Source organism: Opisthorchis viverrini (genome assembly GCF_000715545.1).
Source record: "Opisthorchis viverrini unplaced genomic scaffold opera_v5_691, whole genome shotgun sequence".
Taxonomy (NCBI): domain Eukaryota; kingdom Metazoa; phylum Platyhelminthes; class Trematoda; order Opisthorchiida; family Opisthorchiidae; genus Opisthorchis; species Opisthorchis viverrini.
The window spans coordinates 53,555-77,853 of NW_008752343.1; the positions used below are offsets into that span (position 1 = coordinate 53,555).

Consider the following 24,299-nt stretch of genomic DNA (forward strand, 5'->3'; position numbering starts at 1 on the left):
GTGCTTGCAAGCAGGCGTAACCTCTCAAATTCATGCTGTATTTGCCATCCAAATTCCTGGTTACACAATTTGAGCTATGCGTCGACAAACACATTTCGGTAAATTGGTAGAATGCCCGGGTTACTTGGCACAGGTTTCACGTTTGCCTCCGGAAAGCGTCACCTAGAGAATAGCATATGCACAATAATGAAACCCGGGAGAAGACTGAGTACACGAAACCAAGGTGATCGCAGCAAGCCACCTCCAGTTGCAACCATCGTGTTTTACGCCTACGTACAATGAAATTGATTATCAGTCTCTGCCATATAAAAAATGCAGACTTTTTATCACAGAACAGTGAAGCGGGCCATTCAGCATACTAGGCCTGATAATTACACCTGGCAAGTGTTCAGCATTTCCGCTCTTTTTCAGCACTTCTGCAAAGCACTCGAAGATTATCGAGATTCGTTAAACGGGATTCTCATGAAATTTTCTTGTTTGCTTTACACATTTCTCTCCAATAAAAAGATGACCACATGCTCTGCGGCGTCAAACACAAGAGTGAATAACTCACAATCCTTAGATAAACCCGCAAGAAACCCCGTTTCTGACAAGTCATCTGAAGAGAATATCGTTAATACTCTAGTTTGCCGTTTTGGTACCTCATGTACTTCGTTTATCACAGATCATTATATCAAATTTGTCCTGACTACATTGGCCCTTTACGATGTGAGCGCAAGGAACCTTACAAACGTATTTCGATTTTGGACTAAATTGAGAGAATACTCGCTCACTTCACGAATGCAGTGTTCCTCCCAAACAACGGCTTGTCCAATTTAACTATGTAGATGCAACATCGTGCTTTGCTTACCGCAGCAAAGTGTAAGGTGCCATTGACGCCTCTCCTCAAGTGTATATCACTTTAGTGTTTCAAATTTCTACATTCATCATAGGAATGGCATTCAATGCCTCCTCAAGCAACAAATCTACGAATTTAATAGCTTTGGCGTCTGAAAAACTGCATCTTCCATCGACATAAGTTACCGACACATTATCCTTGTCGTCGATCATGGCGATACTCATTTTTCGACCCCGTTTATAGCCCCCGGAATATCCCCGTCGTTTGAATTTTGCGTTTGAACGTCCGTACACACAGTGATTCGATTCCGCGGATTTCCGCAACTACGCCACCATGTACGTGCATTACAGGGTAATCTTCAGACGTGCAAGTGAGCTTCAAGCGGAGTAAGAGAATCAAACCAGCCGCGAAGAAACTGTTTGACAACGATGATGTTGTCGGACGACTTTGGGTACACGATCGCCAAGGAGGAATTTAGTGCGGACGAAATTGATGAATTTGCTTTCGTTTTTAAATCACCTCAATGTCCACTTCTTTCTCTCATATAAATTGACATTTGCACTGCGGTGCCGTTTCAGGATGTCACCTGGTATTGGAGTCATGAGTACTTCAATCAGGTAGTATAACATAACGGTATGTTGTTGCTTCTCGAAAAGCAGGAGGCGTGTAAGTGTTTGTCACAGCATGCTAATATTGGTAAAGTGGAAATTTTGTCATGGGATATTGCAAAGATCATATATTCAACCACACGTCTTTCAATACAACCCGATGAATATTTGAAATCAACAACACTCACTAGATGGAACATGGCNTGATGATTCTATCATGATTATTGCTTGTAGTTTATAGTTAAACTCCAACTAACTGTTCACGGAAATTCGATACTGGATGGTACCTCAGAAATGGGGATGAAATCTAGGCTTTCCATTCCGTGCCATGTACTTTTAGTCCGTCAAACAAAAGGATGTGCGAACTATGCACAGGACAAAGCAGATTTACGTCATTGGTTCATAAAATTCCACAATTTGACTCCTGCATATCGTGATTACTTTCGTCTAAGCCATCAATCATTAAAAATTCACTTAGATTCAGAGCTATTTTAAATGTCGACCATCCGGTATTCCCACATCCGTTATTCGGAAACTAGATGAATGGCCTTTATGATGAATGGTTCATCATGTTGGTCCAACTTACAAATATCTTGCAAGCCACATTCAGATGAATATCTAAGTGACTGGAATATTCTTCATTGAAAACTGCTTTATCCTACCAAACACACATTTTTCTTCAAGTGAGGAAATTCATTTCTACCATGGAGAATATTTCGATGTTTGCATTTGGGTTCAGTCAGTCTCACATCGGCCTAAGACAAACGCTTGATAATTACAAGATGAAGGCACCGTGTGACAAACCAACTGTAGTTTGGTGTTTGATACTCGGTAGTTGCGTTCGTTTGATCAAACTACGGCGCTAGCATCATCTGAGTCGTTGCTAGTTCATCCGGGTACTCTTTGCTGCAACTCTCTGTTTACTCTGGCATCTGCTTTTAAATGCCTGTAGCTCGACTAATCAACCTAACCAGAGGAGACCAACAGATTTTCCCTAATTCGAACTGGTCAGTTGCGAAGTTGCAGAGATCTTTTCTTGTAATCCTTTTTGCACGACAACAGATGCATTCACATTTCATTAAGGTTTTTGCACAAAATGGGAATGGATGAAGCACTAACCTTATCTTTGATCAATTATTACATGTATCACCAAGAACGCATCAACAGCACTGAGAACTAGAATTGTCGTGGCCGAAGCGCTTGGTGCACTCTGTCGCCCGATCGCGCTACGCCTGATTTGACAGTGGATCAAATGACACATTTGGGAAGAGAATACTCAAGCTTATGATGAAGGTAACTTAGGGAGGAAATATCGTAAGATAGATCCCACGCCCGACAGAAGAATTGAGGAACACTTCCTACTGTAGCTAACAGCTACATTGCGTAAATGTTAGTCCATTTACTGGCATACTATTTGGATAGTGTGACGTCTGGAAACCACAAATTGTATCCAAAAGGAAACATCATGCAGATCAGAGAACCTCCATACTAGAAGCGTAAGTGACCAAAAATGGAGCATATCGCATCTTGGAAGAACGGTGAGTGTGTTCGGCCGATGAAGTCAAAAGTCTGATTGCACCGATATGTTGTTCCAACACTCTTCCCGACGATGGCCATGCTATTTATGTTCCCACCGAGAAATCAGGCGAGAAACACCTTATGCTGGCGTCCCATCTACTGGACGAGTGCACAATCATAGCGAAGAATCATCTGCAGCCCAAGGTTATTGTTTGGAGAACGATTGAGGGGTCTCAAATCGCCTTTTGGTTCCCTAAAACGGTGGAAGGTTTCCTAATTGATCAGAGATTCACTGAAACCAGAAACCATAGGCCAACTACCTTATTCTCTACCGCAATGCGGGAGCACTCTCTGGGCGACCACAGTGAACAATGGAAAATAATCACAATAGCACGGTTTTCTACATCATAAATATCTTGTCGTTGAAGTACTTATTGGTTGTAAAGAACCGTTTATTTTTAACAGAGTGATACCCAAGCATGTATTACAGCTAGTCCTTCATTCTGGTATCTTAACCAGAAACTAATCTAGAATTTAGTGTCGCTGAAATGCCGAAGTATCTATTTGAGTTTTCGTGGGATTGCATTGAATGCTCAAGTGTGGAATGCGTGCGAATTCACGTCAGAACACTAGGGCGTTAAAGGACGACGCATATTCCAATATATAGCAAATGTTGAATCTTGATCAATCACAGAATAGGGACAGAGAACAGAGGGAAGCTGAAAGCTTCCATTTCACTTAAGCTAAAGACTCAAAAGTCAGCAGGTTCCGTACCAAGAAGGGTGAATATCCAACCAGGATAGCATCGAGACTTGCAGATCCCCAAGAGTTTCTTTAAGTCTCAAGATGACTCTTGAAAAGCACCCTTAAATACACTAAATATTCTCGCCTATCACTTCATGATGACTATGTGATATAGTCTTTCACATTGCTATCCGTTCACCTGCCTGCCATTGCTCACATTTTCCTGAACATTTTTTTCCCACCTGTGCAGTGTAAACAAACTCGGTCCGTGTGGCACAACGCGGTCAGCAGTCGATTATTTTATGCAACCCGGCAAACCGGTGTTGTCCAGAACCTTCCAAAATGCTGTGAACCCCAGCCAACTCCCACACGGCTAGGAACGTTGGTGTAATAGCGAAAACAGATCCCGAGCACACATGTTACCTTGGCACTGATTTCACTGGGCTAAAATTTAGGAACAACTAATGGTGGATTTTTAAGCCATTTGACACATTGTTTGGCTAGATAGCATCATATTTCTCCACATTTATCGATGCCATTCATCTTGAATTTTCGATGGGTTTGATAAATTCTAACATGATAGTATTATGCGCAACACAGCGACGTTCGTGAGACCGCGTCAGTCCCAACAGTGTTTCCCAACTACTACAGTGCTCATGGATGTGGGACTGTCAACTCCTCATAATAGCTGAAAACCCATCTGTTAGCCAATAGTTTGAAAACACATGAGTCTTAGTGTTTTTCATTAGTTTCTAAATTTTGAGTATCAACCTGAAACACTTAAAAGTTCACATGTGGTGAGATCCGACTTAAAAGCTAGCGGACTAGATATGAATAACCAATGGCTGACGGACAAGGCCCTGATCATATCAACATGGCGAAAATTCTCTGGCATGCGTCTTTCAAATTGAACGGCCATATTATGAAAACGACAAAAGACTGTTCCAGAAAAGAAAGCCCCTTGAGAACTTTGTGGAGGCCAGTTTTCCCGGAGAAGTCGCATATAAACATCGTTCAGCAAAGCCACACCAACGGAGTCCCACCAATTTCACAAGGCCTTACTTGACAAAAAAGCAATGCTTGTTACATAACCTGCCACGATATATTACGATGGGTTACTGATATATCTGAAAATTTCTTGCCTTTACAGGATGGATAAGTTTTTCTGTAGACCAAGTTCCGTCACCACTAAGGAAGTTTGCTACCATACCCTCGTACAATATTGTTGAATTATCAACTCATGTAGTTTTCAGATATAAACAGGGACGGTTTCAAACATGTTTTCATGCTGACCATCAATTGCTGCACAAAAGACAGCCCGTCAGGGCGCCTTAAATTTCACCCTGATTTTGGTTTGAACCATTGCGTTGCTTACTTAATTATGATTGGGGTCGTTTATTCAGGCGGCCCATTTTCATCATCATCCAAAGGATAATGTGTATGGCAAAATCATGGTGGCCTCGTGTTTTGGCGCATTGCTGCTCCAAGTAGCAGACGTCGAATTGCGTTGCAGAAGCAACACCACTCAGTGCGTTTCGTGTGGGCCTTGCGATACTACGGGACTGCGCACAAGAGTGCATTTAAGAGAAGGTGCTCAACCGTATACACAAAACAAAGGAAACGGGCACATGGTCGATTCTGTGATGTGGGGTCAGGAGGGCACTCACAATCGTGACTTAGTTCATGGTCGGTTTGAGATACAAGTAGAGCTCCTTAAGCGTGTATAGAACTAGCCATCCTAAAACATCACTCAGGACGTAAATTCAATAAGAGCTCAATATAAAGCTTGCAGCGAATAACTAGATGGATCATCTTGCACAATTTTCCCTACCTGGCTTATTTTGGCGACTGCCGATACGTTGCCATTTAACTTGTATGATTAGTTGTCTGTACGTAGCACCACTGAGCATTGATGAACTCTAGTGAAGATTTTTGGACAAGAAAGGCCCGTTGGAAATTTATTTATCTATTTATTATTATTATTAGTTAGCACCGTATTCACGTTATCCAAGACTCGCATGATGATGTTGATCTTTGGCGCACCTTAAATTCTTCGATGAATTCCTGCTCAGTTAAATGAGTTTCCATTGGGGATACATCAAGCAATAACTTGCAAAGTTTTCCAAAAATAGCTTACGTTTTCGTTGTGTTTACTTCAAAAGTGTTGGAAAAATTGATGAGGTCTAAAAGGTTTTGCAAAATATTGCATTTTTGGCGTTAACTAAACCATGGGTTATTCTGCTTCAACTGGTGTAATTGTGTGAAGCGCTGATAAAACTAGCGCCTGGCTGATGAGCCCCAAGAAGTGTGAAACTGGTCGTGGGTTGTCGAAGAGTTTTCAGCGACCCTATGAGTAGTTTCCTTCATGAAACCTAGCGCCTCTTTGAGAACATTTCGACTGAGTTTACCTAGGGGTTGGATTAGCATTACTGGCATTCAGCCGAAGCATGCGTTTTGGAGAGAGTTACTCCAGGCCTGGTGGGCTACTCACGAACATTGTTCGTGTAGTACATGGCATTGATGAATACGTTATCGATGACAGAAACTAGCTTATTGTTTCACAACAAGGACCAATCTCGGAAATCATACCAGAGCAATCAATCGACGGACGTGATCAATGACACACGTCTGGAGAGATAAGGAACGAATATGTTTTTTAAAGCCAGTAAGAGTGAAGATAGCTAGCCACATTATCATTCCACACATCGAGCATATACCTCTGATGAACCGAATCCATGTTGCGCTATGCAACATGTTGGCCCTACCTTTCAGATGGGACTGGTTACGTTCAATTTCATCTTGTTTGAGTGTTGTTTTCTGTGTCCGATCAAGAATACTCTTAACGTGTTTAATTTTGGTTTGTTCCAGCATATTATGGTAGTCGGACAGGCCCGACTATGCTGCTGTTCGGTAAATCGGTCCTGGACTCCGGGTGACCGGCAACTTGCATTTTGTTACTACACTGCCTTTGGTGACAAATATGCCCAATGAAACTGGAGCGAATTGCGTTTTAGTCATGATTTGAATCGTTTGTACAGAGTGGAACCATGGCCATCCCAACCAAACTTGGTGGAATGAGGCAGTTTTCAACTACTTCTGACAGGGTAGTTTTGTGGGTGGCGATAACCGGGGATAACTGGAAACGAGGAGAAAGCCGTCGCGTTTCAGCTTCAATAAATTTGACACAACCGACAGGAATCTCGTTGGAGATGCAGAATGACAACCGCAGTAAACGTGCCGATTCCTTCCACCCTCGTTTGATCCGTTCAAGTTTTGTATTGGCACCTTTGTTCTAATGCGTCTGCGCATGAGTATACAGGTATTGGACATGAGTCCCTAATTTGACGCAGCATTTGGTTCATTTTGACTTGCTCAAATTTGGTACCATAACGTTTTACAAACTGTATTGTTTTGAAAGTCTGAGTCGTTGAAACTGAGTAGTGCGCTTGACTTTGCTTGATGTTTCAAACAACGTCCCACGGGGTGCTTCGGTGTTTTGTTTGTCAACAGGAACGTTATGCTAGCGTCTGAGAATTCATTGCTTGAGCAGCCATATTATATTTCACCACAAAACCTGATACACATCAGCGGGATATGATGGTGAGGTCAGTTTGCAAGTTGTTAGCCAATTAAACTCTTGTTCAATCGCAACTGACGTTTCGATGAAGCCTTAGGTTTCTGGTTCCGATTTTCTTGGATGCTGTTAGATTGATACCACTAATGATTTCTATCGAGGATGTGAAAAATCCTGCAGAGATTGTGACGCTCCTATGTATTCATTTGGGAACTACAACTCTATCATTACTCAAAAATCCGATAAAAGAAGGAATCCACGTCAATTTCGGTCATGTTCTGCGGTTAGCAGGAGCTCGCCACCGGTTTCCTTCAGGCTTATCCCTTATAGAATATCTGTGGCAATCTTAAGCTTCCTAGAGATGTCGTATTTTGTTTGCTGTTGTCGCTTCTTTTGTCGCTGATAACGCAAGCTTCATTAGAATGACTGTGATCTGAAGTGGACGAAAGCAAAACTGGTAAACACAAACGCTCCATTGGCAGTTTCCACCTATATCAATAAGGCATCGAATGTGGCGATTAAACATAGCGAGAAACCGGACTCTTTTTGAGTGACCAGCATTTAGTCACTCTGGTAAATGAGTAGAAAGAAAAGCGCATATCAGATCACCCTACTTGAGTCCTTCTACCTGAAGCCAATCGGAAGCAAGGGATTTTCTCACTCTATGCCGCATAACGTTAAAACTGTGATCAAAGTTCACTGAATGTGGTCACAATACGTGATATACTTTGACTATATCTGATGTTGAGGAAGTCGAGTCTGTTTGGTTTGGACCAATCAACCCAAGACAAGAATGCATAAATCTGTCTCCAGGTGGGGTGCGGGTATATTGTTGTTGGTCTTATCTTATAAGTTCCTTATTTCCCGCTTGAAGAGTCCCCGCCTACTCTTTCAGGAATAACGAACGCAAAATAGTTTATTTTCAATGAGTCCCTATCTGTCACCCAATCGACACAAGGGGATGCAGTCAGCGATTCGCCACCGTCACCAGATTCACCAAGACCAACGCAACTAAGATTTAACCAGATAAGTTACCATTAGAAGTGAACGGTGACTTTTATCGCAAACTGAATGGTGTCTATGTTGAACGTTCAGGAGTTGACATTAGATCCTACAGTCCTGATGGGGGAGTGAGATGGCTCAGTGGCTAGAGGGCGAACTTACTAACCGGAAGGTCTGTGGTTCGAACCCGACCTCTGCCTCTCGACTTACCCTATCTAGGCTTGGGTAACCTGGCAGTATTCCAGCCCTCGTGCTCCCTTCTGTTGGCATGGCAGTTATGCACCGAAAGGGTGTTACGGCCGATCAACCATCTTTATCTATGCAGTTCTGATACATTAGAAGCAGTCTTTTAATTGCGAAGTTCCCTAGAGAAAGATCAGGCGTTGTCATTAATGAAAGAGGACTTTTCCAGTTACCCATAAGTTTGCTAAATCTCTTCATAAACCTTATGAATAGCGTGTCACATCTGTTCAATACACTGCGATATCCCATAAATCAAGCTGATCGAGAGATAATGCGGCCCGGTATAGAACATACAGTTGAATAAAACCTACCGATGTTCCACTCTCAAGGAATGAGATACAACTGTTCAAGTAGAACATAAGGTTTAAGGAAAATCGGGGACTGCGCCTACCTGATGAGCCTCAAGAAGGGCTGTGAGCTGTCGAAGAGTGTTCAACAACCTTGTGAGTAGTCTCCTTTGTGTTTGCCAAACTATTTTCAACTGCCAATATTTTATGGTTGTCTGCGCATTCGTAACTTGCGAAGACGGGTTACTTCAAACCCTTCAATATCATACAACCCATGTACGTACTGTACCGTATAGACTTAATACGGGACTATGAGCCATAGTTTTGCACGTACCCATATATTTTGACTTACTCATGTTGGGGCATATGACGGATGATGGTGAATTACATCTGAGTAAATATGTAAAATCATTATCAAACCGTTTGAATTGACCAGTAAGTGCGGGTTTGTGGGCTGAGAATACAGCTGATGCTTCGGTAGGAACAAATGGAAGATATCTTATTATTTGTGAACAACTGTTGGATGAGTCGGGGTATCGATCGTGTTTGATGGGTTCCCATCTCATCTTAGTTCTCGGTTTGAGCCTTCCAAGCTAGCGTTCACGTCAAAACAACCACCAAAGGTGCACAAGGTACATTAACGCTCAAAACGAAGTCAGGAACACTTATAGAGCGTTTCATACATATAATGTGAGTGGCGACAACTTTTTGGAAATTTTGACGCCTTCTGGATTGGCAACCGGCCATCGGCCAGTACTGAGTCATGATTGGCTGTTGGGTTCAGATCTTCGACCCATGAGATTTCGGCTTGATACCGGACCGGCGAGCATCCTAAATTTTTGACCAATCTTGTGTGGGACAGGCCGCAGCAGCACCTGACTGCGAGCGGTAAAGCGGGATCCGTGTGGAATTTTGCCCAAAAACACAACCACCATAACAAAACTCCGACTGTTTACAATGATTGGCAGCATAGTTTGCGTATGTTGAACAAAATGCTTCCGCGCTCACTGGTTTTGATGTTGATGACTCAAGATTCCTTGTTATAGCACAGCAAATATTCGAGGGTAACATATTAGCATTTGTCAAGTGGACCTAAATGCCGTATGTTTTCTCAGTGATGTAGCTATTCATTGTATGAAACGGACCAGAACATTATTTGGTGGGGTCTATTTTTATGGGAGTGGCGTTCCACATATTTATCAGTAAGGGGATGTGGACACATCTGCAACTAAACTTTGTTGATCATAGTGAGTACGGAAATAATGCCTAAAAGAAAAAAATAACCAGTTAAACCATAAGTAATTATTCAGAACGAACAGGGAGGTGCGGAGAAACATTGCTATGTGAGTTGGATGGTTTGTGTGAAAATAATTGTGTTTTGAGAGTACATTCTTGAAGAGTTGTAAGCATGAAACTGTTGGTTTCTTTCAAATGCACCATTCAGCCAAAACGTTGATGATTTTTCTTAAACGAATTCCCGCCTGTATTGCATGGATAGATGTGGTGAGGTTGGTGACACGAGTTAGGACTACCTTTTCCAGCTTCATTTAAATCGTCGAGAAGTAAACAGATAATGTGTCGTATAGTGTGCTCAAAATACGGTCCTAAGAACGGTCCTTCTCATGTTCCGAGAAATTCGAAGCGCATGGGGCTGCTTTCGATGTGTTGAGGGTTAGATCGTAATTACTTACAAAGCTTAAGTAGCCAGAGAAGTGCAACAAATCCGTTGTACGTTCGTCTATGGACGGACGTATTATCCAATTACGCTAAAGCCTAGGTTACCGTGATGACCTTGATTAATTTTTTCAGGATCGAATTTCAATCGCACACTACGTTGATACGTTGCTATTCCTCACTCCATCTATGAAAGTCTGTTTTCCGAATGGGCTTGTTTAACCAACACGCATGTTATGTGGTGGTCAAAATCTGGGAACACTTTCGTTTTAAATGGTGTCCAGTCCAGTAAAAATGTTTCAACTAAAAGATTAGTCTGTAGCGTGTATATGGTGAGAGCGTACTGCACATGCAACAACTCACATTCCAAAAACTCTACCAGTTCCAGACTAGTGAACCTATAGCTAGAACCACGGAGTGAAGCCAATGGTTTCATGTGGTTGCATGGTTGGTTGAGATCCCGCCAAGTTGCTTCGCGGATTGTTCTGTATTCCAAATGGCTTCCCGCCGTTTCCAGAGGATTTTTCGACCAAGTTTACCCATCTACCCTGAAGTAGGCTTTCAAAATCACGTATCTGTCAACAGTATACCATCGAGACATCTTGTCAGGCTAGAATTTGCACTTTGAATATTCCAAGATTTCAAGTTTGCTTGTTTTGCCTTCGAGTTTCCCGAACGGCCAACATGTGGTGCGTTCGTCGGATTTCGGGAAGAGCTGGAGACGCACGGCCTAATTTGAGCTAAAAGTTACATCTTTGATACGTTTCAGATGGCGCCGGAGTGGTTGTATCTTATTCCACATGACATTTAAACAGACAAACTACAGTGGTATGGTATTCGATGAGGGACTGATAGGTCAAGCACATACGCTCGGTTTCAATACTCCAACACAATATGCACAGCTTGTAGCAGAGAACGGACTAATCGAGAATGTTCCGAGTTTACTGCAAATAAATGCACCACACCTCACAAGTTGATGCACGCTTGTGTTGTAATCATCGTGGTGAAAAATATATTTTTTCCGCGGGAGAATTTAATTTCACGTAGATATCACACAAAATGTTTGTCACATTTACAGCAGAGCTCCAAAAGTCATTCATTATCTTGCGCCAAGGTTGTGAACAAAATTGTATGTCAAACTCTTGCAGGTTGACGATCCTGTGAATAAGCAACTTGCATCGGCGGATGCAAACTTGAAATATGAATCTGCTACGCTGAAAATTCGATCTCAGTACATAAAGTGTTTTTTTTTCACGGAGGACTCTAAAACTTCTACAGAACTTGAGAATTTCCGATCGGAGACAGGCTTCCCCTTAGTGAACTGTGACGCATTTTATTAGCTATGGCTACAAGCGATTGAGGTTAGGCAAAGAAAACGATAATTTCGACGAACGTCTTGGTGTTAACCTGATGTTTATCCTGTCCACCAAATCTCACAATTTCCTTGTTTCCGTGCTCACGTCCAAATGTCAAAGACTAAAATTCGAAGTCAAACATGCCCTCAGCTCTTGAAGTCCTCTCGAACACTAGACCAGTCCAAATGGATCCTGCCGTCCGAATGGGAGATAACTGAATGTACACATTTTGAGGTGCCATCATCGTTAGGGACACTGCCACTAGCCTCTACTGGAATACCATTTAGAAAATAAATTCCCTTCAATTCTCCAGAAAAAGTAGTTAAATAGTGAATCTTGCATTTGCATTGGTTTTCGTGATGCATCCACCGGTTTCTGGCACCACGGTCGGGAGAAATTGAAGTCACCTCCTCGATGTTCAATCTCCCATGTGCATACCTTACTAGCTGATAAGCTTCGATGAATAGAATGGAGTCTTTCTCGAGAACGTCAGGCTTACAGGGACAGGCGACGTCGAGAAAATGTGTGTTGTGAATAATTTTCTCCCATCTTGTTCTGATGAGACTGTCATTTAGCCTTCAGATCATTGAACACCAAAGACAGAGTAAAGAGATATTTGCGGCGGTCTGCTTACACAAAGTGGAGGCTATTCTGGCAATAGTCGCACGCTTTTCTCCCAGCTTTCGGTATTAACCCTTAAGTTACGACCACTTTGTCACACAGGGCTTTTAAGTTCCTCAGACTTCAGCTGGCTTATTGTTAACATAACATACCCACTGGCTCTGGTGATTAGTGAAGTACGCAAACGGATGAACACATGCGTACATATGTTTTAGTCTTTTCGCGCACACTGTCCTACATAAATACTAAAAATTGGATTCTACTAATAAAGAATACCATAAATGAGAGCTTCAACTGGATGAAACTAGAGTCGTTCGAAAAAAACAAAGTGGTCCGCAACTGAGTTTGTATTTCAAATTTCCCGCATTCCGGCCTCATCTCGAACAAAAGTGAGACAGGTGAGTCTCGCAGGCTGCACCATGGAAGGAATAAACCGGTCATGAACAGTCGGAAAGTTTTAAACAAACTTATGAAACCTTTTTTCATGGCAAGAATAAATTACTTACACTGAATTTGAGATACAAAATTAGATGAATTTTTGTAAAATGTGTAATAATTACCGTTACCATCAGTTAAACTGGCAATCAGCATATTATAAAACAATGCTTCGATGTGTCCTGCGTTTTCAAATGTCAGTAGTACTGATCTTAGAAGAAGTAGATCAGACCACAGGAATTGCTTTTATTAAGGCATTCTTCGGGCTATTTCTGCCGAAAATTCCTGAGAATAGTGTATTTCTATTCCGCTAGAATTATGAGACCTCTCAGATTGTGCTTGCGTGATATCGTACGGCTAAAATCCCTGGCACGGAAAGCACTGTACCAGTTTCCTTACAGCTTCGTGCCCATCGAATCTTGTGCAGATAAATGTGAGAGCTTTCGATGGGCCAGACTGGTCTACCGAACAATCGTTCGGAAATGTTTTCGTCGACTGTCCATTCCATGTTGGATCAGACAATGTAGTCGTCCTAAACGTATTTAGGTTAGGTTGGGAACACAGATGTGTGCACAGACTGATAAAAAGTAAAATTCTGGGTAAAGCATTGCATCTTTGGTCTCATAAAATATTGGAAGAACTGGCAACCAGCAGTATTATAAAACAATGCTTCGATTGTCCTGCGTTTTCAAATGTCAGTAGTACTGATCTTACAAGAAGTAGATTAGACCACGGGAATTGCTTTTATTGAGGTATTCTTCGGCTTGTTTTGGTCGAAAATTCCTGAGAATAATGCGTTTCTATTTCGCTAGAATTATGAGACCTCTCGGATTGTGCTTGTGTGATATCGTACGGCTACAAACCCTGGCACGGAAAGCACTGTACCAGTTTCCTTTCAACTTTGTGCCCATCGAATCTTGTGCAGATGAATGTGAGAGCTTTCGATCGGACAGACAGGTCTACCAAATAATCGTTCGGAAATGTTTGCTTCGGTTGTCCATTCAATGTTGGATCAAACAATGTACTCGTCCTAAACGTACTTAGGTTAGGTTGGGAACACACAGACGTGTGCACAGACTGATACAAAGTAAAATTCTGGGTAAAGCATCGCATCTTCGGTCTCATAAAATATTGGAGATGTTGCCAGGCACGTACGTTAGTTATTCGATCTTGACAGGTCTATTCGTTCAAAAGAGTTGGTAATTTCTTTAAGTTGAACTGAACACCGACTGTGTCTGTCTCCGTTTGCCTCAAGTTGGCCAAAGGAATTATATTTGTTGTCATGTATTAGTTGCCGATTTGGCATTTGCCACTTCCAGTGAAGCATAGGACTCTGCAGTTACCTTCCTCCAAACCACACAACGCACCAGTGAGAAATTTCGATTGTAAAAACTTGCAAACTAGGCGAAAGATATCAACCTACGAAATAAATGTTACTATTTTTACGCGGTACAACGTTGCTAAAAGTTATTCAACAAATAACAACGGGTTTTGCTTAACTTGAGGCTCACAATATATATTACTTGACAACTGTTACGAAGATCGGGTCAAAAGGCTTTCAGTCATCGAGTAACATGCAATTTATATATTTGTAATGTGCTACTCATAAGGTTGCTGAAAATCCCTCGACAGCCCACGATCGGCTTCGACCGTTTTGGAGCTCCTCAGGTAGGCACAGTCCCCGGTTTCCGTCAACCTTATGTTCTACTTAGCGAATATACACTCATTTGCAAACTAATTTGGTATTTTGAGAGACTCAACTGGAATCCAACTGAACCTCTCTTCTGTGATTTTTCCAGGCAACTGAATGTGCTGCATCAGGCCGCTTCATGTTTCAGTCGCTACGATATTCTAGATATCGCGATGATTGTATATTTATGATGCATTACTCATAAGGTTGCTGAAATTTTGTCGGCAGCACACGACAGGTTTCGCCCTTTTTGGGGAACGTCGACGGATTTTCAGCCACCTTATGCGTAGTACATTACAAAGATATACATGTATCGCGATATCTCGAATATCGTAGCGACTGAAACATGAAGCGGCCTGATGCAGCACATTCAGTTGCCTGGAAACATCACAAACGATAGGTTCAGCCGGGTTCCAGATGAGTCTTTCGAAAAACCAAATTAGCTTGCAAATTAGTGTATCTTCGGTAACATGCACTTTGTTTGCTTGGAATAAATAACGAGATGACAATGATGGTATTCCCCGCCCGGCGGTTCTGCAGCGCAAAATAATCCCTTTTTATATCCTGTTGATCCGTACATTTAGGAACTGCTGCACAAAAAGCTAGCAGAACGAAGGAGCGTATTTATTAGATCTTTTCATCAAATAGGGTGAAGGGTTAACACTACGCTAACATTGGCCTCAATTGTCGCTTTGAGCGTCAGCGAGTAGAAATATTTCCTGGGGATTTCATGTCTTCTGTTCCATTCATGTTCCTATTCTATGTCTTTTTATGCCAAAATAATCGTAACCGATTTGACGACTTTATCTGTGTACTCTAAGGTTTAGTCAACCAAAAAGATTTAGTCTGTAAAATGCTTGAATACGCTTTTAGTGTGTAGTCGAGGTTTGACGATCATGTTATCTACACAAACACACGTCGATGCCTCAATTTTTTGTTATTACATTAGGTTGCTCAATAGCTTGCTCTGGTTGATTTCTTTCGTGACGAATACGGTGATTGGTGCTTTCTATAAGCAACGTATCCCCCATTCTAAGTGGGCTGCAAGTATACCAATCAGACCAAAGAAACCCCGGTTCAGGTGAATAATATGTATATTATTCAAACGTTTTCAGACGAACGGGCATCAGCACTATGGTGTCCACTGTTTTGTATGATGTGCTACTCCTCTTGTGAATAGTGGCCTACTCGACAGCTAGCGATGAATGTCAGCCAAATTACCCGGGTTTCTGGCTTCACTGTGAATCCGACACACATCGATGTTTGGATGTGAAAACCAGTCAACGGATAGACGGACCAGTGGGATTTTTTACAGATTTCGACCTTTGGCAATGCATAAGGATGTGCGAGATAACAACCCGTTGTATGATTATTAAATACGTATTCGATTTTCGGGTAAGTATGCCCTGCTACTCTTACCAGATCTAACAGAATGCCATTACTCTTGGCTGAAAGTTTTCTCAGGGTGTTCAGCTTTTTAAAAAGCACCCTGGATTGTTGATAAGTTCGTATCAAAATATCAGTGGTAGCAATATTTTGGAACGAATATAATGTGCACATATTTCTTTGCCAATGTGTAAATGAGAAAAATAATTGGTAAACTACAGTAGGATTATGTTCAATTATGTGAAATCACTGCGATTGGTTTTAATTTATCTTAATTTAATATTATTGCCTTGTTAGCGTAAGATGGCACCAAGGCGTGGGGTATTTTCTTACATTCTAACCGAGATATGAGTTCTTGAATGAATGGATAGTTGTTGCTGCATTGTTAAAAAAGAAAGGTATATCCACTTAGGTCCGATTGGCTTCATGAGATGGCTGTACTCGTCGATTACAGATGCGTGAAGCAATGAACCATTTCGCCTCATCCACTTGACATACAACGTACAAATTTGTACTCACCAGTTACACTCTCTTCATGGCCCATCAAATATCCCCGGAGCTTCCAGTGATATCGTGTTCTATTAGAACAACAGTTTGTCGTCAGATTTCGAGGCACGTATATTTTCGTGGATGAAATAGCACCTTCTGTCAAGAAAATATGCTCAGGTCTATCGTTACAAAAGAAAACAAATGAGCAAATCCGGCGGAATAAATTCAGTTGAATGACGGTTGTTGACGAGCGCTTTTGGTTATGTACATCACTAGCCAGTAGAGTCAATTCAAAGGGCTAGTTGAGTAAATCCATACAATGAGTTGTTGTTGCAACCCGAGAAATGCAATTCTAAAACGTCTTCCCGCGCTACCAAACTAAACTGGATCACTTTCTACCCCACGCACAGGGTTCGGCATATTCTGGCTAAAAATCAGGTGTGTCCTAAAACCTTGTCCTATCAGGAAAGAAAAACAGCTATCAGGTAGTGAGAGCGTGGCGCTGAACAGCATGAGTTTATAAGCCTATGCGTATAGGCTCATAAAAGATAGCTAGACACACCACGAGTAAAATCTTGGTATTCCGCACATTTCGGCCGAAGAACACCCGGAAATATTTACAATGTGCTAACTGAAGACTGAAACCATATCTACCATATGGACTACCAATTCATAAATCTTTTCAGATTCATTACAGTAAAATTTAAGTGAACACCGATTACCATTTTTAATATCTTTCCACTATTTTATCCACATATTTTTAAAACGTCACACAGCAGAACAGATGAAACGTTTCACCTTATTGTTCTTCAGGGAGTTGTCGCAGAAATAATCCATCCTAAGATGTTACAGAACTTGAGGCAGCAAAATACAGTTTGCAAATTTCTTCGAAAACCTTCCCAAACATTATCTGTTTTGACCTATGTGCGATTCGGTAACTCAGGCTTATGTCAATCAGCTTTATACCAAGAGCTTGTGGCTACTTCGCTGAAATAATTCAGGTTTTGTATTCATATACTTAGCGTCCAGTAGGTTGTGTCACCGTGAAACTGGTGACATGGTCCCCTGTGAGCGACTGAATAATAACTCCCGAAGCTGCTGTATGGGAGAGAACATTGCGCGTTTTACTGAAGAGTTTGTTCGTACTTTCCCACCCCAAATATTTGTCGAAATTTGAATGCCTTCAGAATGCGTGTACTATTCACTGTGTTCCATTTCAATTTCAGTTGATCTCGTTGCTTATGTTCTGACCGTTTCCACCTCCACATTTCATTGGTTTACACAGAGCTGCACACTCGGTGAAGTTGGCGTGTCCACTGTGCCTGCGCAAGACAACAAAATAATTCTTGTCTACAGGCTGGAATGCTGCGGTAAGTTTGGATTGTTACGTACTGGGCGAGGATATATTTCATGCCGTGAAATATGTTTTTGAGTATATGATGATGGGACTTTCGTTCAAATTTGTAGCCCTTAATATTAGTTACATGTTGTGACCAACGTCATCTATGTAGGAAATCCTATATGATGTTTCCATAGGTTTTAGAACTAGCTCACTCATATTCCGAGGAATGTATTTGATAATGATATTAGGTGACACCAACGGTACGTTACTTTCACTAGTGTTCATTTATTTGCCCGTGGGAAAAATATGTCTAAACATTCATTCTAAGACAGCAATGGTGAGAGCATGAATCAAATAAGACTGATTTTGATGGATGAGAACTCTTTCAGAATCCATTGGTCATAATAGACGTTAAGTTTCATCATCGTCACATCATTCCTGTAAACCTCAGTTGGCTGTACGAATGCTAAGCGTCTACCCTCAAAGGACGCGTAACCAAAGTGAGGAAGTCCTTTTTAAATATCCACTGTTTGCTGTATGATGTCTGAATCGTTCGAATCTGACAGATGATCATTTCCAGTAAGCTCAGTATTGTTTGATATCCCAGCGACCGTGGAGCCAATCACAGACCTGTGGACTGAAGACAGGAAAATATGTTCACATTGACCCATAGTGCGTCTTCAGCATATTGAGTTATTTCAGCCAGAGAATACACGGTTGCAGTTATCACCGCTACCGAATAGAATCACCTGTTGGTCTAAGAACTGGGTGCCCAACTCACACAGATCTCCATGGTGGGAATTTATGCCGACAGCTCGCTCTTCTATGACACGCAAATTATCATCTCTGTTCCCAGTTCTCGGTGCCATTTGAATTAGCAGACCAGTTTAACAATGACCTCCCCCAGAATTTTTATACCCAGTGTAGGAGATCCCCTTGTTAATTCTTGTGTATAAAACACAACATAACGGATTACACAGTCGAGGGCAATGGAACATCCAAAGTCAACTGGAAAGCACCATAGACTTCTGTTCTTGCGAATAGTGCACCATCGAGACTCAGCGCCCTTATCATGGCCTAGCATGTTGAAGCTTATTATTGATCCAAATAGCCAATCCCTTGCCTGTAAGATGCATGCAAGATATATGCGTTAGACTATTCTTCCAAACGTGCAAGGTAATCAAAAGTCTGAGCTCAATAGCAATATGGCAAGTTGCGCCCCCAACTGGTTAACGAAAGCCTTTCATGAGTGAAAGAAACTGTTGAAAATTCATAAGTTCAGGAAATCCCATGTGCATCGTATGGAATACTATTTTTTGAAGGGAAATTTAAAAAAGACGATAGCAAAATATTTTGATACCGGGGTAATATATTTCATGCCTTTTTAATCACAATACCATTATTCAGAATGGAGCGTATGTGAATCAAGCAGAGGACTAGTCGAAAGAATTTCAATCAAACTCTCCTAATTATTAACAACCGTGTTAAATTTTATGGTAGCGGATGTAACAACAGTTCACACGGATACATTGGTTGGAACAGAAATACCCGTTTTTCCGATGGTCTATTGTGAACGCCCATATTAGAAGCTAGCATTTACTCATCTAACAAAGAGTTTGCATTGGTTCTTTGTAACTTGCTAAGCCGAGGTTTATGTTTTTTTGACGAAAATGTTTGAGCTCTCAACCTCATTTTGTTCAAATAAACATCGCTTTACCGATTAAAGCTCTATTTGGGTGGTTTTAATCGCTGAACTGTGGGAGGGTTCAGCTTGTTACCCATACATGCCCCATTAGGCACATAGCGAAGAACTAGACCCCATTCATCTTTTTAAGAATAGGGCATCCATAAGTCCAAGTTGTTCTTTTGAAATTTGCAACTTTGCATCTTTTTGAAGGTTACTTTAATATTGCCTGTTCCACTCATGTGCAACGTTGGGTGGCACGTTTTATTTTATCATCTTACTGACCTATTTCTTTTGCAAAACCAACTGCAAATTTCTCATATGCTTCTATGGAACAGTACTATTAAATTTTACTCATCTCTATATGGCTTACCATTAATTTCTATGTGAAACGTTCATCATTTGAATTTCATGTGGTCTGTCGTTGTACTTTTGGCTTTAAACAACGTGCCAGTTGCCTTATGTAATTTCCATCTGGAAGTAACTTAAAGACAACACATGCTCTCCAGTAACCACCAGAATTCTTACTTGTTGATTCATCCATACGGTTGGATTAGGGGCATTGAAGAGTAAACAAGAATAACGTCGCGGTTCCAGGTGACCGAATATTGATATTACATTCGCTTATTCTGCGGCAATGACTTGAAAACTTGCTTTGATTCAAAAGACACTATTTTTTGACTATCTGAGGTTACCCGATTAAAGTGTTGCTCATTAAAGCTCACTTGACAATTTGAAGTCTCGCGGAGAAAAATAACGGCAAATTTTAGAAGAGCAAGCAGATCATATTCATATTTTTGATAATCAACCATAGGGATTTAGCTGAGTTGATTACTGTCAACTTCATTTTCGTGGCTATTGAATGAATATAGTACAGTATTTCGGAAAGTTTGGTAGATAAATTTCCGCCGGCCATACTTGACATGGCAATGCTATTTTTTCGGGCCAGCTGATACTTATAAGTTGCTCATATCCTGTAAATTTGTGAACGAATTAGGTCAGCTTGCTATGCGGATAACTTATTTGATCACTGTCCAAACTTAACTGATAAAATTTACACATGACTCCGAACTAAGTGTGATTTGAAGAGTAATACAATAAACAAAGTAAAATGACGTCACATTTGTGAAAGCCAGTATCCGCTTGGTTGATGGGATTCTCTGATTTGGTGCGCAGCTGGTGCCTAACAAACGAGTACATGACATCATAGTACGCCTGCGACTGGATTCGGTCTTTCAGCAATCTGGAAAGCTTATAGAATGTGCCCAATTCATGTCTTTGAGGCCGCTATTCCGGACTCTTCGAGGCCAATCATTCTCGTGGGTGTGCTCCAGAATGATTATGATGTCATTTTCATTTAACTGAATTTTGGACAAACGTGTGTTGTGCTTCATCACTCTGTTTATATCCGGCAACTTTGTGCAATGCAAGTATCGAATTGTAGCGGGTAGACCTAACATAGACAGCGAAGCATCATTATTGAACACTAATTTCATGCTGTCCATGATGGTACTGATGGTGATGATGATGATGATGACTCCTAAGAAAATTAATGATGAACCAGAAATTCTAAGGTTTGTGTGCTTCATCGTCATATTCAAGCATATTCCATGCTGGAAGCCAATTTACTCATCCATGTTACCAGCGCGAAATGCTAACAACGGAATTGATTTTAAAGGCCACAGATAAACAGTACGTACGTTTGAGCAATCGGTCTGTCTCGGGGTGATTCACAAGACTGAAGCAAACTTTTGGAATAATTCTTCTGGAATAATCCTTAAAATTGAAAGATTGAAAGATTACCCCCATCCTGGTCAACCGGTTCTTTCCGTAAGTATTTCGTCTGACCTGGCCTTGGAACGTCTTAGGTGTCCGAAATGTATAGTATTACGGAGCAAATATCTAAGATCGGAGCAAGTGATTGTTGAATAATGAAACTTTGGGAGGCAGAGCTTAAAAAATAAACCAAAAGCCGCTGCAAACTTGTGCGTGTTTAACATTTTTTGTGTTTGACGCCTTTTCCTTAACATCTGTCTAAATGCTGAGCCTCAAGTTCGCGGGATTGGAAAGTTCTTGAGAAACGTGCTCCACATTCTTCCAGAGTTCCCGTCTTCAAGAACTCTTCCTTAAAATACGCTCAAAACCTTGTTCGGTATAATTTCTTTAGAAAAAAAGACAAACGTTTCTGAAACTCTCACGCATCTTGACAAAAGGATAAGATATCTAACCTTATTCATCAGAGCTTTGTTGATAATGAATATACTCGGAAGAAGTTCCTACCCATTTCTGAGGAAGTATGTATGGGACCAAAATCAGACAACACAGAAATCCTAGGATCTAGCGCGAAAACGAAAATCAAAATGGACATGATAAACTGTTCCAACCATTTTATGATGATATCTGTTCGTAAAAGTATTATCCTCTAATAATAGAAACATCGATTTCAAATGCAACAATCCACTGTATGATCACGACTGCGGGGAAACGATATAATTTATAAGCATCTGTCGTTCGGAGAACTTTTCAATATTAAATAATCTGGAGCACAAAATATCTATAGAAATATTGGTTGGGAAGGATATTTTATGGGAGTACTTTTGACGAACACGTCTTGTTTTATTACTCGGGTGCGAAGGCAGATCGAGGAAAGTTAAACTTGAGAAATACGCATGTGACCAAACAGACTGTGATAATAACTTTCAGGTGCTTTAAGCAATCACTCTTTGGAAGAAAATGATGGGTTCTGCATAGCTGGAGTCAAAAAACGTCGAGTCAAGCAAAGCTCACCAAAGTGAATTACGCAGTCTGAAAGACGGAAAGTATGTGAGAGCTAAAAGTTTTATAACAGAATGACGAGGCGCCAAGGAGGAAATCTAGATTCAGAGGGGTTTGGTAAACAATCGGTTGATTTATTTTTGGGCAACGTTTTGCTTTTGACGCAAAAGCTTCGTCAGGCCGAGTGAGTAAGTATGTAGGTTGATTGGCTTTCATGGCAGTCGGGGAACAAATCCGTGCGATTCCGTAATACTGGTGACGTGATCAGTGCTGGTTCAGTCTGATGTTCAGTCTGATTTTCCTGTTTGTTGATACGTGGGGATGACTAAGGTTTACGATTGATTGGTTAGGGGGCGATCCGTCTTTATGATGAACCCGGATTTTTTTCGTCCTCGCTTGTTCAGTCTTGGACCCCTTAATGGATTTTTCTTCTTGGGTTCGTTCACAGATTCAGTTCACATGTGCTCGTCCAAGGGTGCTGGGACAATTGGTATGGGAATGGGGGTGAGGTGGTTAATTGGATATAACTCTACTTGGATTTCGTACTTTTAGACCCAGGCGATTTCGCTGATAATTGCACACCGCCTGGTGTCGTCTCGGCTAATCTGGGACCGCTCTCCAAACGTTTGGAAGTTCTACCCCTCTGTTCTATTCACACTCGGATGCTTGGCGATCTCCACCGCCTCGGCCACCAGTAGCTGTGGGGTGAACCTTAAACTCTGTCTCAGCATGTCCACAGTTTCTAAAATTATTCTATGCACAGTGTCTAGAGCATGCCCTGCCATCGCTCAATCTTTGACCAACGCCTGGTATTCCTCTGCGTTTCTAGGTGATCTTTTAATGAAACGCTTATGCTCACCGATTCTGGTGTAGTGGTTAACGGCCCTATGGAGTCTCTAGTGAACTGAACAAATTACTGGTGTAAGCCAGATACAGAGTCACAAAGAGAAAAATACAAGTAAATCTTGACTCACAGTTCAAAATAGGAGATTCCGTAGTTCCGTATTCCGTTGAACCACCACACAGAGAATAGTTCTATCTTCCTGGTATCCCAGATCTCCGGTGATCGAAATAGTATTCCACAAGCGCGAATATATTAGTCCAGCGTTTGTAGCTGAAATTTTTGTTCACGTTTAGTGTTAGCAGCGGTCAATTATAGCCAACCGGCGGTCACAACAACAGTCACACAGCAAAAGTCTCAAAGTCACGTTGGAGCCAACGCGCGGCGGTAGCGGTTGTATTTCAGTAAAAGGCCGTTCAAACGAGAGTGGTGTGGCTATGAACACAATACCTATCCCGCAAAACCCCAAAATTGCGAATTCAGATGTCCCTGCTTTGTATGGAATGACCGCTGTTCCGATCCACTCCTTCATGGGCCTTGGTATTGGCAACAATACCTGCCTTAGTTGCCGCTTAATTAGACCCAATGGGTATCCGCTATCTTGAAGTCGATTTTTTATCTCAAGTTGTGCTGCTCTTCGGTCCACCTCCTCTGTACACAGTGCTCTCACTCTCCTAAACATCGTTGAGGCTATGCTAGCATATACTGCTTTTGGATGTCCAGAGGAGTAGTCTAAGACCCCACCGCTATCCCAGACATTTTCCAATTGATTGAAGGAATTCTAGATTTTTCAAGTACATTTTGTCCGTTTTATCAAGACGACTGTCTTTAGATATCTCACCACCGAGTTATTATGACTCCACCTGCCCGAATTGCAGTTAATTGTCACGCCCAAGGTTCTCCTAATTCAAAGCAGTAACCTTTTTGCAGATTTTCTGGATTTTATCCCTATTTCTGTTTGATATTCGCCTGTGGGTCTACTGAAACATCTTTGTACCTCGTCAGAGCAGCTAAATGTTGAATTATTCACTGTCGAGACGAAACAGTCGATTGTTTATTGGCTGTAAAATTGTGGCCTTTTTCTACAAGATGTTAATATTTCCGCATTTATAACGCATTTATGTCCATCCACATTTAATCAGTTCATGTGTCGGTGTGGTCAGGCGAGATGAAAGAATCTGTGGGATGCTAAT

At 41.4% G+C, this 24,299-nt stretch overlaps 1 protein-coding gene across 1 annotated transcript in view; it reads left to right on the plus strand.

The window, feature by feature from the left end:
- T265_15638 (hypothetical protein) overlaps nucleotides 1-24,299 on the plus strand; it is a gene marked incomplete at both ends in the record, with an annotated part of 65,767 nt that overhangs the window by 36,264 nt on the left and 5,204 nt on the right. Inside the window, one exon of the mRNA XM_009178827.1 lies at nucleotides 17,691-17,834. Within this exon, the coding sequence (XP_009177091.1) occupies nucleotides 17,691-17,834 (144 nt within the window). The remainder of the gene's footprint in view (nucleotides 1-17,690; nucleotides 17,835-24,299) is intronic.